The sequence below is a fragment of the Sorex araneus genome, chromosome 2, assembly GCF_027595985.1.
Source record: "Sorex araneus isolate mSorAra2 chromosome 2, mSorAra2.pri, whole genome shotgun sequence".
Classification (NCBI taxonomy): Eukaryota; Metazoa; Chordata; class Mammalia; order Eulipotyphla; family Soricidae; genus Sorex; species Sorex araneus.
Window position 1 is genome coordinate 234,858,099 of NC_073303.1, and position 15,673 is coordinate 234,873,771.

A 15,673-nucleotide genomic window follows, 5' to 3' on the forward strand; every position below is an offset into this window, starting at 1 on the left:
AGCGACCCAGGCCACGCGACTCCTGTCCCCCATCACCTGCTGCCTCCAGGCCCACCCGGGTAGCTGGCGGCTTCTCCGCCCGCTGGAAGGAGGGCTTCGTCATCATGGAAACGGGAGTGTGTGTTCCCGCGATAGAAAGATGAGGCGGGAGGGAGCGTCGCCACGGAAACGCGAGGATGTGTTATCGCGAGAGGAGGACAAGGTTCGGGGATGCTGGACATTTGCCTGCCGGCTCAGGCTTTCCACAGAGACTGCAGTGCAAATATTTGGCCCTCACAGGGACCTGCCAGATACCTCTCAGATCCCCCAATGCTCGGGGCTGTGACAGTGGTGGACTCATTTTAGCTTTTTTTCTCCCCCTTCATTCCATTGTGTGACTGTTGGTGGTGGTCATTTTAGGTTTTTTTTTTTTTTTTTTTTTGCTTTTTGGGTTACACCCAGCGATGCTCAGGGGTTACTCCTGGCTTTGCACTCAGGAATTACTCCTGGCAGTGCTTGGGGGACCATATGGGATGCCGGGGATCGAACCCGGGTCGGCCGCGTGCAAGACAAACGCCCTACCCGCTGTGCTATCGCTCCGGCCCTCATTTTAGCTTTTTATTTAATTTATATTTTTATTTTTTGCTTTTTGGGTCACACCCAGCGATGCTCAGGGATTACTCCTGGCTCTGCACTCAGGAATTACTCCCGGGGGTCATTGGGGGATGGGATGCCCCGGATATGGGAGGCCGGAGATCGAACCCGGGTCAGCAGCGTGCAAGGCAAACGTCCTACCGCTGTACTATCGGTCCGGCCCCCATTTTAGCTTTTTAAACAGCAAGAGTGAACAGCAGAGTCCTGGAGAGAAAGATTCAAGGGCTGGAGCACAATCTTAGGGTCTGCAAGTGGCGGGGAATCCGTCCCTGGCACCTCCTGACCCATGGAGGCCCACCACTGCGAGCGAGCACAGAGCAGAGAGCCAGGAGCATCTCCCTCTCCCTCAGCGCAAGGTGTGGCCAAAAATATAAAGAAGCAAACATTAGGGGACAGAGCGTACTGCCTTGCATGAAAAGGTCCCGAATTAAATCGCTGCCACCAAATGGTTCCTTCAACATTGAGTCTATGTGTGTGTGTGTGTGTGTGTGTGTGTGTGTGTGTGTGTGTGTGTGTGTTTTCTGCCCCGCCACTCCTGGTGGGTTCAGGGGTATGGGATGCCAAGGATTGAACCTAGATGGACCTCGTGGAAGGCAAACGCTCTACCTGCTGTATTATGGATCTGGCCCCCTCAAAATAATTTTTGTTTTGGGCTCTGGGGCCACACCCTTTGATGCTCAGGGATTTACACCTGGCTCTGCACTCAGGAGTTACTCCTGGAGGTGCTTAGGGGACCAGATGGGTTGCTGGGTTGGCTACGTGGAAGGAAGGCAAACACACTACCCGCTGTACTATGGCTCTGCCCCACCCTTCAAATATTTTTTTTTTCTTTTTGGGTCACACCCGGCAATGCACAGGGGTTACTCCTGGCTCATGCACTCAGGAATTACTCCTGCCGGTGCTCGGGGGACCATATGGGATGCTGAGAATCAAACCCGGGTCGGCCGCGTGCGGGGCAAACACCCTATCTGCTGTACTATCACTCCAGCCTCCCCAAATAATTTTTTAAAAAGTTGGAAGGCCCCTTAGATACAGGGAAGACCCATCTCTTTGGGCTACTGACCAGGACCCAGCAGCACCCACCTTACCTCATCCAGACACCCTCCAGTCCTTATGGCCTGTTTTTTTCCACAGAACATTGGATATTTCAAGTCACGGCGTGCTGGCATACTTTTGAACCCACTATTTGATCATGGGTGAATTTCCCCCTTCTGCTTGCCCTTCGATTGATTCTTCTCTTGCACAGAATTGAAAATGGGACTCACAAATATTTGGTTTAAGGTCTGTTTGTTTTAGTGTCTTCATCCTTCACATTTAGTCTTTTTTCCCTTCTTTGCAGTGCTGGGGATTGAACCCAGCTCTTATGCATGCCAGGAATTCATGTATAAACATTTGTGGGGGGCCGGGAGGGGAGAAGGGGGTTACTGGGCTACAACTAGAGGTGATCAATGGTTAATTCAAGTGTGGCACTGGGAGTCTGAAGAAAACACAGTGGGGAAGGCTTTTGCTCTGTGTGCAGTCAACTGGGGTTCAAACCCTGACATCATTTAGGAGCTCAGAAAACGATGTAATGCCAGGGATTGAATCCGGGCTGGCCATGTGCAAAACAAACTCTTGCTTGACTCACTGTACCGTCTCTCTGGTCCTTTTGCTTTTGGGACACACCGAGGGGTATTCGGAACTTATTCCTGACTGCTGTGTGCAGGAAGCACTCCTGGTGGGGCTCAGTGGACTTTGCTGGGATGCTGGAACTTGAACCTGGATCAAACGCATGCAAGGCAGGTGCCCTACCTGTTATAACATCCCTCCAGCCCCTGGTGGTATTTTTGTGTGTTGGATTTTGTGTTGGCTAACTACGTCCCAAGCCACAGACTTAAGATGACCAGATTCATTTTTTTGCAAGTGAAAGAACTGGCCACATGCTGGTAAGATTCATAAGAGAACAAAGGCACAGAAAAGACAAAAAGGAGTAGGGTTGGTGGTGAGGGGCTTGTTTTACTTATCACAATACCCCAGGCCACGAGAGTCAAGCCATGTCCCCCCCCTACCTAAAAGAAAAAAAAGTGAGTAGGGCATTTGCCTTGCATGCAGCCAACCCAGGTTCAATCCCTGGCACCAATGAGCTCCCTCAAGCCCTGCTAGGAATAATATCTGAGTGCAGAGCCAGGAGTAGTCCTGAGGAGCAAGCCCTGAGCACAGCAGGGTGTGGCCCCACTCCTGTACCTCCCCCATCCCAAAACGCATCACCAGGAAAGTAAGATTTGAGATGAAATGAAAAAGTTTGCTAGTCCGATCCACATGGGGCCATAGAATCCTGGCTTTGCAATTGTTCCAAAATTGGAAGCTGGAGGGTTGGAGGAGCGATTCCTGAGCACAGAGCCAGTAGGAAGCCCCAAGCAAAGCCGGATGTGGTCCCCAAAAGAAAACCAAAATGGAACTGGGCGCCCAGTGCTGACATTCGTGGGACAGACCCTTGCAAGGCCGTGGGTTACTTTTGTTGCTGATGACCAGAATGAGAGAAACCATTCTTGTTTTGTTCTTGGGCCACATCCGGTGGTGCTCAGGGATCACTCCTGATGGGACTCAGGGTACCCTATAGGATGCTGGGGAATTGAATCCAGGTCAGCCACCACGCAAGGTGAGCACCCTCCCCTCTTCTGGTTCCAAGAAACTATTCTTGTCCCTTAGGAAGGTCAAGCGAAGCTTTCGGAAGACACTCAGAGGCATTTTCAAAATGAATATATTTCACAAGGCTGCAGGGCACGTGAATCTAGACAAAGGGTAAATGCATCAGACATAGGACACTAGAAAATTGACAGAGAACAGTAAAAGGAAGAGCTTGGTACAAAATTCTCAACAATCCTGAATGAAACGTGGTTTGTCGTTGGTGGTGGTTTTGAGACAGTAAGATACAGAATCCTCCGAAGGAAGAGGGTGAAACCAGCGGGAAAAACGGGAGGAACAGTTCTCTCCAAGATACACTCCCATCCCACGTGAAATGACAGCGAGAGTCTGCAAACCCCTGGCAGAGGCACCTCACAAACAGAGGCAAAACGCGCACACACACACATATACACATATCTCAAAGTCCCCCCTGGAAACTCATCAAACCCACAGGCTGAAACAGAACACCTTCGCACCTGCACTGGGGACCCTGCTGGGACAGTATGTGGGGGGCTGGACTGAGCCCCCTGGGCGTCCCGGGAGGTCCCCAGGCCTGCCAGCTTCCCTGCTAGGGCTTATATGAGGGGCCACCCCTCCACCGCCCGCCCCCCCTGCCGACTGGGTCTTGGAGGCAGAAGGGCTGACAGCGACGTCCTACTGCCCCAGTGTCTGGGACCACAGGATCTGGGGGGCAGGTGGGAGTGCCTGGTGCCCACTCAACGCTCACCCCTTTCTTTGCCAAACCCTGAGTTCCTAGCCCCCCAGGCCCCCCTCCAGCTGGGCCCCCTCCCCCCTGGGGCTGTCTGTGCTTCTGGAAGGTTCATCCTCGGGGTTGAGGCCTGGCCAGCTGCATGGCTGGGTTCTGGGCGACATTCTCTCCAAACTGCCTGTGGGGAGCAGAGAAGCCGGAGAACTCACTCGCCTGCCCCACCTGCTCCCCCACGTCCCCTCTGGTGAAGGGGGGAGGGATCCTACCAGCTTAGGCTCAAAGGCTGCCACGCCCCTTCCCTTTCTGCCTCAGTTTCTCTACCTGTCATGTGCCCCCACCCCCATGCATCCAGTCTGATTTCTGATATTCTGGTGGGCAGGCAGGAAGCTGGCGGTGTCTCTGAGGTCCCAGCTGGGTTCAGCTTCCCCCAGTGCTCCCAGGAGGATCCGTCTGCTTCCTGCCCACCCTAGCCACATGACATCAAGCCCAGGCCTGGGCGCAGGAGGCGGGGTGAGCTAGTGTGAGTTGAGGTGGCTGCGGGGACTGTGTGGGCACTTGGTGGCGCCTCGCCCCTTCCTCCAGGCCGGGCTGCCCACCCAGCGGCTGCAGCACCAGCTCCTGGCTCTCAGCATGGCCTGGTCACAGCGAGCTCTTGGTGGGGGGGGCTCCGTGGCAAATGTGGGGCCCCTGCCCCAGCGCCCTGTGTTCCTGGTTTGGGGGTCTGGTGTGGGGGGCCAGCTCAGTGCACGGCCTATAATTTGCCCTCGGTGTCCCCCCCACTCAGAGCGCGGCTGCTCCCAGGCCTGGCTGCCAGCAGCCGGGGCCTGCTGAGGGAATTCGCTCTCCTGAGGGTCCATGTTACAGGTTCCTGGGTGTCCTGGACCGCCCCCATGGGGGTGCTGGACAGCACGTGGTTTGTGCTTGCTCACCCCTGCCAGAGCTTCCTCAGTGCTAAACTGAGGCCCGGGGGCTGCAGCGCTAGGACAGCAGGGAGGGCCCTGGCCTCGCACACAACCCACCCAGGTTCGAGCCCCGCCCAGGCTCCCCCGAGCACCACCAGGAGTGATCCCTGAGTGCAGAGCCAGGAGTAAGCCCTGAGTAGTGCTGGATGTGGCCCAAAAACTTAAAAAAAGAAAAAGAAAGAAAAGGAGAAATTAAACCGGGGCCCAGGCTGGGCTGCATATTGGGGAGGGAAGCAGTGAGGGGACCCGAGCCCCGTGCCCAGGACCCTTGCACCATTGCTGCCCTCTCCTTTCCCTCCCAGGTGAGAGCTGAGACCTGCAAACAGCTGCCAGAAACCCCCCAAGCCAGTGTCCTGGGGCGCTGTGGAGCTTGGTTCAGGAGACAGATTGGCGGGGAAAGAACCACACGATGGAAGGAGTGTGTCAGCAACTGAAGCACTGCAGTATGCACCCGTACAAACGGACAGATGGACGGAAGACAGACCGGAAGCCGAGGTCTCAGCAAAGCCTCGACGTGGGCCGGAACACGGCTGTCCACGAGGGACTTCCCTTTGCTGGGACTGAACCGCTGGTGTGTGAATCACTGTGTTGGTCTTTTTGCGACCTGGACACCTTTGTGGGGGGACGGGCGGGGGTCTTGCCTGGAATGAGCCTCTCCTGGTGCGGGGGGGAGACCCCCCAGTCCCAGAGACTCAAACATGACTCACACACAAGTATGTCCATTTCACATGCAAAATCCCGACTCGGGCCCCCCACGGCTTCACCTCACCTCTGCTGGACTCACAAACTAGGCAACTAACAAACACACACTCACCTCCCCACCCTCCCTTCATCTGGAAGCTCTTCGTATGTGCCCCCACATCCTAGACAAAGTGGGGTGCTCACCCAGGAAGGGGGCTGTGCCAGGGGTGTCTGGGTCCTGGCACTCAGGGGGATGAGCACCTGGATTCGCCTCTCACACCAACAAAGGCAGCAGGGTGGGGGTGGGGGGGCAGGTTTGGCCGGGCTGGGCAGCGTATTTGGGGGGACAAGCACCCACTACCCTCCCGCTTCCTTGGACACAAAGCTCCTCTATCTTGAGGTGGGGGGGATGACTCACCAACCCCAAGTTTGAATGCGACCCGGCCATTCTCGGGGGGGTGGAGGCTCAAGACTCGAGTCTGCGGTTTCCACACATACCAGATGTGCTGCCCGCCCAGGCCTGAGTCCCTTCCCTGTGGATGTGGCCAGTCCTGTCGGGTCTGGGGCACACAGAAGCCTGCTGGGGACAGGACACAACCAGTTCGTGCTGGTGTGGCTCGAGGCAGGTCTGTCCCAAGCCCACCCAGAGGGCGCCCCGGACTCATCTGAGAAGCCGCTGAGGCCTCACACTCTCGGGGACCCTCTCTGCATCTCCAGGTCCTGCAGGACCAGGATTGCAATGTCCATGTTCATGGACGTGGCGGCAGGTGCCTGGAGATGCCTCCTCCTGGGAGGACCTTACCTTGGGGGCCCCCACAAACTCCCCAACTCCCCAGGCCCCTAGCCACTGCTTCCCATGCTCCAGGTGCCACTGACCTAGTGGCCAGGAGACTCATCCCCACCTTCTCAGTCTTGAGGGAACCAGTGAGGCCTGGCCATGACCCCCAGAGAAACCGGGCAGAGGCAGGCAGGGCGCGCGCCCTGGACGAAGAGCACGCGGCCCTTTGGAGAGACCCTTTTGCTGGAACCTCCAAACCTGGTCGGATCCCATGAGCCCGGGGGACAGAGGGAGATGTGGAGACGCGGCACCAAGTGTGAGGGGGGGAGGAGGGGGAGTGGGGGCGTCTCCCCCAACCGCCGCTCCTGCGTCTTTCCCACCAGCAGAGATGACGCTGTTTTAAGATTCTCCCACCTCCGGGACATTCTAAAGAACGAAAGAGAAAACGGAGCGGGCCGAAAGCGCCAAGGAGGGCCGAAGCGCGCCCAGGACGGCCTGGAGGCTGCTCCGGCTTGGCTTCCCGCGCGCGAGCACCGAGCCTGAGGATACAGCAAACCCCGGGGCGGGGGGGGGATGGGGTGGGTCGCGGGGGGTCCCCCCCCCCCGTCGGGGGCCGTCTACACGGTGTGCGAGCGCAGATGCTTCAGGAGACATGCGGACGCAGTGAAGGCGCGGCCGCACTTGCGGCACTCGTAGGGCCGCTCGCCCGTGTGTGAGCGCTTGTGCAGGGTGACGTAGGACGCGCAGGCGAAGGCCTTGCCGCACACGTTGCACTGGAAGGGCTTCTCGCCCGTGTGCGCGCGGAAGTGGCTGGTGAGGTGCGTGGAGGAGGCGAAGGCCTTGCCGCCCTCCTGGCACGCGTAGGGCTTCTCGCCCGCGTGGCCGCGTGGGTGGCCGTCCAGCCCCGCCGGCTTGGCGTAGCCCGGGCCGCACTCGGCGCAAGCCAACGGCTTCTCCTCGGCGTGCGTCTTGGCGTGGGCCGTCAGGCTGGTGGTGTCCAGGAAGGCGCAAGCCCCCGCCCCCGCGTGGCCCCGCTTGTGGCCCAGGAAGCACGAGGCCTTGGCGAAGCTCTTCCCGCACAGGTCGCACTCGTACTTCTTGCGGTTGTGCGAGCGCAGGTGCTTGGTGAGGCGTGTGGACGCTGTGAAGGCCTTGCCGCACTTCTTGCACACGTAGGGCTTCTCGCCCGTGTGCGAGCGCTTGTGGATGGCCACGTAGGCGAAGGTGGTGAAGGTCTTCTCACAGATGTTGCACTGGAAGGGCTTCTCGCCCGTGTGCGTGCGGAAGTGCTTGGTGAGGTTGGACGAGGAGTAGAAGGCACGGCCGCACTTGTCGCACTGGTAGGGCTTGTCGCCCGTGTGGATCTTCATGTGCAGCGTCAGCCCCGACGACTTCACGAAGGCCTTGCCGCACTCGCGGCACGTGTAGGGCTTCTCGCCCGTGTGCACGTTCATGTGCTCAATGAGCCCCGACGACTTCACGTAGGCCTTGCCGCACTCCTTGCACTTGTAGGGCTTCTCGCCCGTGTGCACCCGCAGGTGCTTGGTGAGCACCGACGACTGCGTGAAGGCCTTGCCGCACTCCTGGCACACGTAGGGCTTCTCGCCCGTGTGCACACGCTTGTGGATGCTCAGGTAGGACGACGTGGTGAAGGTCTTGCCGCACACGTTGCACTGGAAGGGCTTCTCGCCCGTGTGCGTGCGGAAGTGCGTGGTGAGCTTGGAGAAGGTGCTGAAGGCCCGCCAGCACTTGTCGCACTTGAAAGTCTTCTCCTCGGCATCGTCGTCGTCCTCCGCCCCCCGCGCCTCGCCGGCCGCCTCGGGGGGCTGGGCCCGGGCGTCCACCGCGGCCCCGCGCTCGTAGCCACCCATCTCGGCGTGTGCCTGCAGGTGGGCGCTCAGGTGCGCGGCGCAGCTGAAGTCGATGCCGCACTCCTGGCACCGGAAGGGGCCGGCGCCGGCATGGACCTGCTGGTGGACGCGGAAGCAGGCGGCGTTGAGGAAGAACACGCCGCAGTCCTCGCAGTAGAAGGGCTTCCGGTCCAGGGCCTCATCCGCTCCCGCGGACTCCAGCAAGGCCTTCCCGGGGGACGGTCTTCGCCTGGGGCCCGGGAGGCCTTTTCTGTCCTCCTCGTCCTCCGAGGCGGCCTCTTCTCCATCTGGCGGCGTCTCCCCGGGGGCGCCGAAGTCTTTCCCGTACTGCGCGCACTCGTATACCTCCCAGTCCTCGATCCGCTCCTGGCAGAGAACACAGACACCATCACCCCGACAGCGGCCAGACCCTGCTGCACGCTCCCCTCCCCTGCTGGCTTGAACTCAGACTAAGATTTCTTTTCTCTGTCTTGGTTTTTGGGCCACACCTGGCCGTGCTCTGGGCTGACTCCTGGTGGGGCTCAAGAGGACCCTATGCAGTGCTGGGGATCGAACCTGGGTCGGCTGCATGCAAGGCAAGCGCCCTGCCCACTGTCCTATGGCTCCGGCCCAGGACACACACAGCTCCCGCCTCGGGGCTCCCTGGATGAATGAGGAACTTCCTGCCTGATCAGGCCTTTGTCTCTAATGTGGAGAGTCCATCCACCACATCCAGGGGACTCTGGGTGACTCAATGCCTTGCTGTCTTGGGGGATCAGGCCACGGGAGCTGTGCAGGCACCTGTCTGGTTGGCTGTCGGGGATCCCCAGACTGGGCCTCCTCAGAGGCCAAGTCCTCTTGAGGGTGAGTGATGTTTCTCTGACATGGTCACCTCCTATTCCAAGCTGTGGAAAATCTCAGAGCCTCTACAATATGGAGAATAAGGAAGCCCTGTGTCCAGCCTTCCTCTTCTTACCGTTTTTATCCTAATGGACGGTTCCTTTTCAGCATCAAAGGGCTCAAGAGCAGACTCTCTGTTTTGCAGCTGTAGTTCCCACCCTAAGAGAAGAGAATGTGAAATTTAAGAGTTTGCAAAAGGAGTCGACGATGAATGAGAGAAAAATCAAAGAGGCCCACTTGAACCATTCTCCTGACAAATTTAGATTTGACTGCAATCCAATGATCGATGAATAAAATTAAGGACAAAATGATAACACAATTTCATTTTTTATGGGGGCCACACCTATGTGCTCAGGGACCACTCCAACCATGTGGGGTGACTGGGATGGAACTCAGGTTGGTCACGGGCAAGGTCAGCATCCCACCTGCTGTGTGATAGCTTGGCCCCAAACTCTTATTTTATTTATTTAATTAATTTATTTTTTTTTGCTTTTTTGGGTCACACCTGGCGTGCACAGGGGTTACTCCTGGCTGTGCCCTCAGGAATTACTCCTGGCGGTGGTCAGGGGATCATATGATATGCTGGGATTCGAAACCTGGTCGGCCGTGTGCAAGGCAAACTCCCTACCCGCTGTGCTATCGCTCCAGCCCCTATTTTATTTATTTTAAAAAATTGTTTAAATTTTTATTTTGCTTTTTGGGTTACACCCAGCGATGTGATGTATAGGGGTTACTCCTGGCTCTGCACTCAGGAATTACTCCTGCCGGTGCTCGGGGGACCATATGGGATGCTGGGAATAGAACCCAGGTCGGCTGCGTGCAAGGCAAACACACTACCCACTGTACTATTGTTCCAGCCTCAAACGCTACATTTTAAACATAACAGACAACTCTGTGATTATCACAGAACATCGGGAGTCCATGGAGCAAACTGACCTTGGAGGACGCCCCTCTCCACTGTCCTCAGGCCTTCCTGCTCCAACCAGGAGATCATGCTGGGCTTATACATGCCGAAACTCTGCTCAAATAGAAAAGCCACATTAGTGCCAATGTGCCAGCGCATCGCGACCTACTCTCCCACCGAAAGCAGAATGAAAAAGATAGCAGGTCAGGATCTACCCCATTGTGCACCTGCCCAGAAAGCACCTCTCTGACTCCCGGCGCCGCCCCTTTCTGAACACATACTGAGAGGTGCCAGTTCTCCTGGGGGGGCCTGCGGACTCAGAGGTCGTCCATCAGGGTCAGGTGTCTCTTTGTCGGCGACCTCACGGGGATGCCGACAAATCCATCGCCGGGTACTCTTGCCCCCAATCCTGCGTGTGCGTGTCTACGCTCCAGCCGGAAACCCCCGAACATCTCTGCAATGCCCAGGGAATGGCTGGCACACAGGCAGGCCGGGTGACACGGGCGCAGCAGCCCCTCCCACCCCCGCATCTCAGCTGGAGGCCCCCCAGAAGAGAAAGCAAGCTTCTTAGTACAGGGAAAGAAGCCCCACGGCTCAGTCTTGGGGCGGTCATGCCAACAGAAGCTGGGAGGGGACCATGCAGTGGACCTTTCCACCAGTGGCCCCGCCCACTTACAGCCCTCCTACATGTGACTGGCCCTTTCCACTAGTGGCCCCGCCCACTCAACAGCTCTAGCTGCACGTAACTGGCCCCTTCCACCAGTGGCCCTGCCTACCTACAGTCCTTATACATGTGACTGCCCCTTTCCACCCAGTGGTCCCGCCCACCCAACAACTCCATTTACATGTAACTATACCTTTCCTCCAGTGGCCCCATCCACTTACAGCCCTACATGTGACTGGCCCTTTCTACTCAGTGGTCCCGCCCACTCAACTCTATTTACATGTAACTGGCCCTTTTCACCAGTGGCCCCGCCCATCTACAGCAGTCCCGCCCCCTATAGCCCATCTTTCATGCAACCTGCCCTTTTTACCCCATGGCCCCCTAACCCAGTGAGCCACCTCTCCCGCCCCCCTTTAGGCCCCAGTGGACAGGCCCCGATGGAGGAGTGGATCTGGATAGGCCAGTGAGCCCAATCTCTGCAGTCTCGGAACCAGGCTAAGAGTGATCATGGGATAAAACCAACGCTGCCCTCCTGCGAGGCTGCAATGGGGTCAGGCTGGGACTCTTCCCTCCCCGACCCATGGTCATTCTGTGAGGGATCAGCTCCGACCCCCTGGAGACGGGCTTCCTTGGGGTCCTGCTCCAAGGCAATCATTAACCACTAAAAACTGTCAAATATTTACTTACTTGCCGCTAGCAGTCGCCCCAAATGAGAAACCAGCTCTTTTCACGCAAACAACTTATTTGGAAACAGGTACAAGCAAAAGTATTATGCAAGCAAAAGTGGTAGGTCCGAGTCTTTTTATTTTTTTTTTTTGGGGGGGGCGCTCAGGGTTTACTGCTGGTGGTGCTGAGGGACCACAGGGCGTGCCAGGGATCAAATCCTGACCCACCATGTGCAAGGCAAGTGCCTGTCACCCCTGTTTTAGCTTCTCTCTGCCCCCTCTTTTCATAAATTCAGTCGAACTGGCTGAAAACACTAAATAAAATAAGCACACTTCTACATTTTTTTTTGAGCCACATTTGGTAATGCTCAGGGATTACTCCTGGGTCTTCACTCAGGAATCACCCCTTGACTGAGTTTAGGGGACCATAGGGGTTGTGGAGAACAAATCCTGGTCAGCTCGGTGCAGGCAAGCTCTGTCCACTGTCCTATCTCCTCACTTCCCAAACCATGTGGGCCATTCTGAGCATCCAAAGGCATCTCGAACTGGGCTGTGTCTCCCCTGGGGAATGAGCCCCCCCACCCTGAACCCCACCGGGACACACCCCCTCTCCCGACTGTGCATGGCTAGGGCTGCTCCCCTCCACCTATGGCTCATACTCTCTGCTCCTACTTGAGAAATTAAACTTCACCACAGGTCTGCATGAACAGGAACACACGCAGACCAGAACTAGATTTATGCTTATGTGCCACACTGCATGATCTGCAGTTACCTGATGCCAAATGGGCCCCCCCAAAGATGTGTTCGGGGATCACTCTGGGCACCCCATAGGGTGCTGGGGATCAAACCCAGGTTGGCTGCATGCCAGGCAAACAACCGCCCTACCCACTGTACTATCTTTCTGTCCCCCCACCCCTTTCTAGTGAACTTATAGAAAATTTTCTTTTAACTTGATTACAACAAATAATTCATGGGCTTTGCTTTAAATGGAAATAATATAAAATCCACTTTTGTTCTACAGTTTAATTAAAACAGACACAAATACCTTGGAAGACACTGGGACCATTCATTACTGATTTCCAAATTAAAATACGTGCTATACTATTTTGATGCTAATATTGCTTTTTTTTTTTTTTTTTTTTGCTTTTTGGGTCATACCCAGCAGCGATGCACAGGGGTTAATCCTGGATCTGCACTCAGGAATTACTCCTGGCAGTGCTCAGGGGACCATATGGGATGCTGGGAATCGAACCCGGGTCGGCCGCGTACAAAGCAAATGCCCTATCCGCTGTGCTATCGCTCCAGCCCTTGATGCTAATATTGCTTTTTATGGCGATAGTAGAGCGCATACTTGGCTGAACCCTGGCACCCTATATTGGTTCGTTCTCCAAGTCCGGCCAGGAGTAATCCCTGAGCGCAGAACCAGGAATAAGCCCTGAGTACCACCTGGGTATGGCCCTCCAACCAAAACCCAAACCAAACCCAAACCCCAAAAATCATTCTCCAAATCAGATACACAGGTAGGCTGCAAAATGTTTTTTTTTTTTTGAGTGGGGGGTGGTGGTGAGGGGCAATTCCCAGCATTGCTCAGGGATCACTTGTGGTTGGGGGATGGGAACTCGGTGAGACACCCAGAACTGAACCCGGGTTGGCCGTGTTGGGAGCCTGTGGCCAGGGTTTCTGTAAGCCAAGGTGTGGGCTCCCCTGGCTGCTCACACATGCAGGCCAGTGGCTGCCCACATTCCCAGCACTCTGCAAGGCGCAAATGCTGACGCAGGTGGTCAGAGGCAAATTAGAGCCATCCGCCTGTGGTGCCAGAACTCACGGGACTTTCCCAAGCGGCTGTGATGTCTCTCATCTCTTGGTCACAAAGCCCAGAAAACAAACTCTTGGAGCTGGAACGATAGCACAGCGGGTAGGGCGTTTGCCTTGCACGCAGCTGACCCGGGTTCAATTCCCAGCATCCCATATGGTCCCCTGAGCACCACCAGGAGTAATTCCTGAGTGCATGAGCCAGGAGTAACCCCTGTGCATCGCTGGGTTTGACCCAAAAAGCGAAACTAAACCCAAAAAAACCCCAAAAAACAAACAAAAAACCCCCACAATCTCCACCTTGCTTGGGACCTAGAGCAAAGAACCTTTCGGAATAAAAGGAGCCCTCCCGGGTTTCCCTCAGAGCAATTCCCAGACAGCATCTTATCTCGCATTTCCTTTGGTGAGCCAGGGTCAGGTCCTTATCTTTAGGAAATGCTTGACCAAGAATTCAGAGGCCAATTAGGGGCCTGAGAGATAGTCCAGAGGATAGGGAATTATCGCACTGTCCCACGCCAGGACTGATACCTGAGTGCAGAGCCAGGAGCACTTCTGGGGGTGGCCCAAACACCAAAAAGAATTTAGAGGCCAATCCCCATGTCTATCTTTGTATTTGTTTACACAGAGGGGAGAAAAAAATCTGATAGCTGTTCCAAAATGAAAAATCAGCTGGGCCAAGTAAAGTTCCTTGGGGGCATAAGAATTTTTTTCCTCTAGAATTTTGGGCAAGAATAATGTGTGTGTGAGGCAGATACACTTAGCCTAAACATCCTGTTAATGGTTATTTAATTTATACTAAACTCACTTATTCTGTGGTGTCAAAATGATGGGTCAAAATCCCCCCTACCCCATCTTCTGAAGGTCCCTCCTTATCTTTGGTTACCTACAGAGAACATTTAAAAGATGGCATAGGTGAGTATACACAGATTTTTTCTTATATCAGAAATCACACATCTTCATATAACCATTTCTCTTTTCTTTGGCCTTTTGGCTTGCACCAGCAGTGCTCAGGGGGGTTACTCCTGACTCTGAACTCAGAAATTACTCCTGGCAGTCCTCGGGGGACCATAAGGGATACTGGTAATTGAACCTGGCTGGGCCAAGTGCAAGGTAAACACCCTCCCCGATGTACTATTTCTCCAACTCTTTCTCTTTTTTTTTTTCTTTTTGGGTCACACCTGGCAATGCTCAGGGGTTACTCCTGGCTCTGCACTCAGGAATCATTCCTGGCGGTGCTTGGGGGACCATATGGGATCCTGGGAATCGAACCTGGGTGGGCGGAGTGCAAGGCAAACGCCTGACCCGCTGTGCTATCGCTCCATCTCCTCTCTCTTTTTTGAGCCAAACCTGGTGATGCTCCTGGCTCTGTATTCTAGAATTAGTCCTAGCACTACTCAGGGGATCCCTTGGGACGCTGGAGTTCCAACCTCAGTGGGTTGCGTGCAAAGCAAGCTCCTTATCTGCTGGACTAAATCCTCCATCCTCTGTAGGACCAATTTCTACCTACAGGTAACACTTTAAAATAAATCAAGGACATGGGGCTGGATAGATTGGACAGGGCAAGTTAAGGTGCTTGCCTTGCTCTCAATCATCCCCCGGCACACATAAGTTCTCTCAGTATTGCAGGGTCGGACTTCTGAGCACAAAGCCAGGAGTAGCACCTGAGTACCGCTGGGTGTGCACCCGCTTCGATCCCCGCCCCGCCTCAATCAAGTACATGCCCAGCCAGAAAGTTAGTTCTGCTGCAGAACCGCGCGCGCGCTCCCAGTCACTCCCAGAACTGCAGGGTGTAGCCCTCTGTGTTCCCAAGAACGTGACCTGCTGGGATGAGCGCGCCAAGCGGGAGAGTGGGGGTGCCCAGAAGCTGCAAAACTGCCCACTGCGGCCACTGTCTGCACCGCCGCGCGCACCCCTGGGGCCCGACCCCCCCCCGCCCCCTAGCAGGGTTTGCAAACCTCAAGCCCCAATGCACGTGGCCAGATATTGCGGGAGTCCCCCACACAGTGGCGGGAGCAATGCCCAGGGGACCCCAGGGGCACACCCCTCCCCGCAAAGCGTGCAGAGACGAACTTTGCGGGACCCGGGAAGAGGCCACAGGAACCCCCAATGCTCAAGAACTCACCAACCCGCGGGGCCCGCCAGGTCCGAGGGCACCTGACACGCGAGGCTGAGACGCTCTTGCTCCTAGACAAAGAGCCAAGGGTTACTTTTGGGGGGGCTTCTGCAATGCCCGAGCACGTGGGAGGCGTGTACCCCTCCCTACACCCCGCTGTAACCAGCTCCCCGAGCGGGCTGGAAGTGGCGGCCCTGGCGGTGCGGAGAGACGGCGACGGCCCGGGGGACTCAGGGGTCGTGGGGGCACCGACCCGGTGCCGCAATCCTGCCCGGGGGCGCCTCCCGCGCCGACTCCCCCGCGGGCTGATCCGGGCGCTGAGCTCCCACAATGCAGAG

General features: G+C 56.2%; 1 protein-coding gene across 1 annotated transcript; it reads right to left on the minus strand.

Moving 5' to 3' along the window:
- Positions 1-3,362: 3,362 nt before the first annotated feature.
- On the minus strand, positions 3,363-15,673 carry LOC129402513 (zinc finger protein 883-like). Its single transcript, XM_055129397.1, has 5 exons — positions 15,589-15,673; positions 15,345-15,406; positions 10,114-10,195; positions 9,254-9,336; positions 3,363-8,664 (listed from the first exon to the last, which is right to left on the minus strand). Exons 3-5 carry the CDS (start codon positions 10,184-10,186, stop codon positions 7,045-7,047), a joined length of 1,776 nt encoding a protein of 591 aa, XP_054985372.1. The 5' UTR covers positions 10,187-10,195; positions 15,345-15,406; positions 15,589-15,673; the 3' UTR covers positions 3,363-7,044.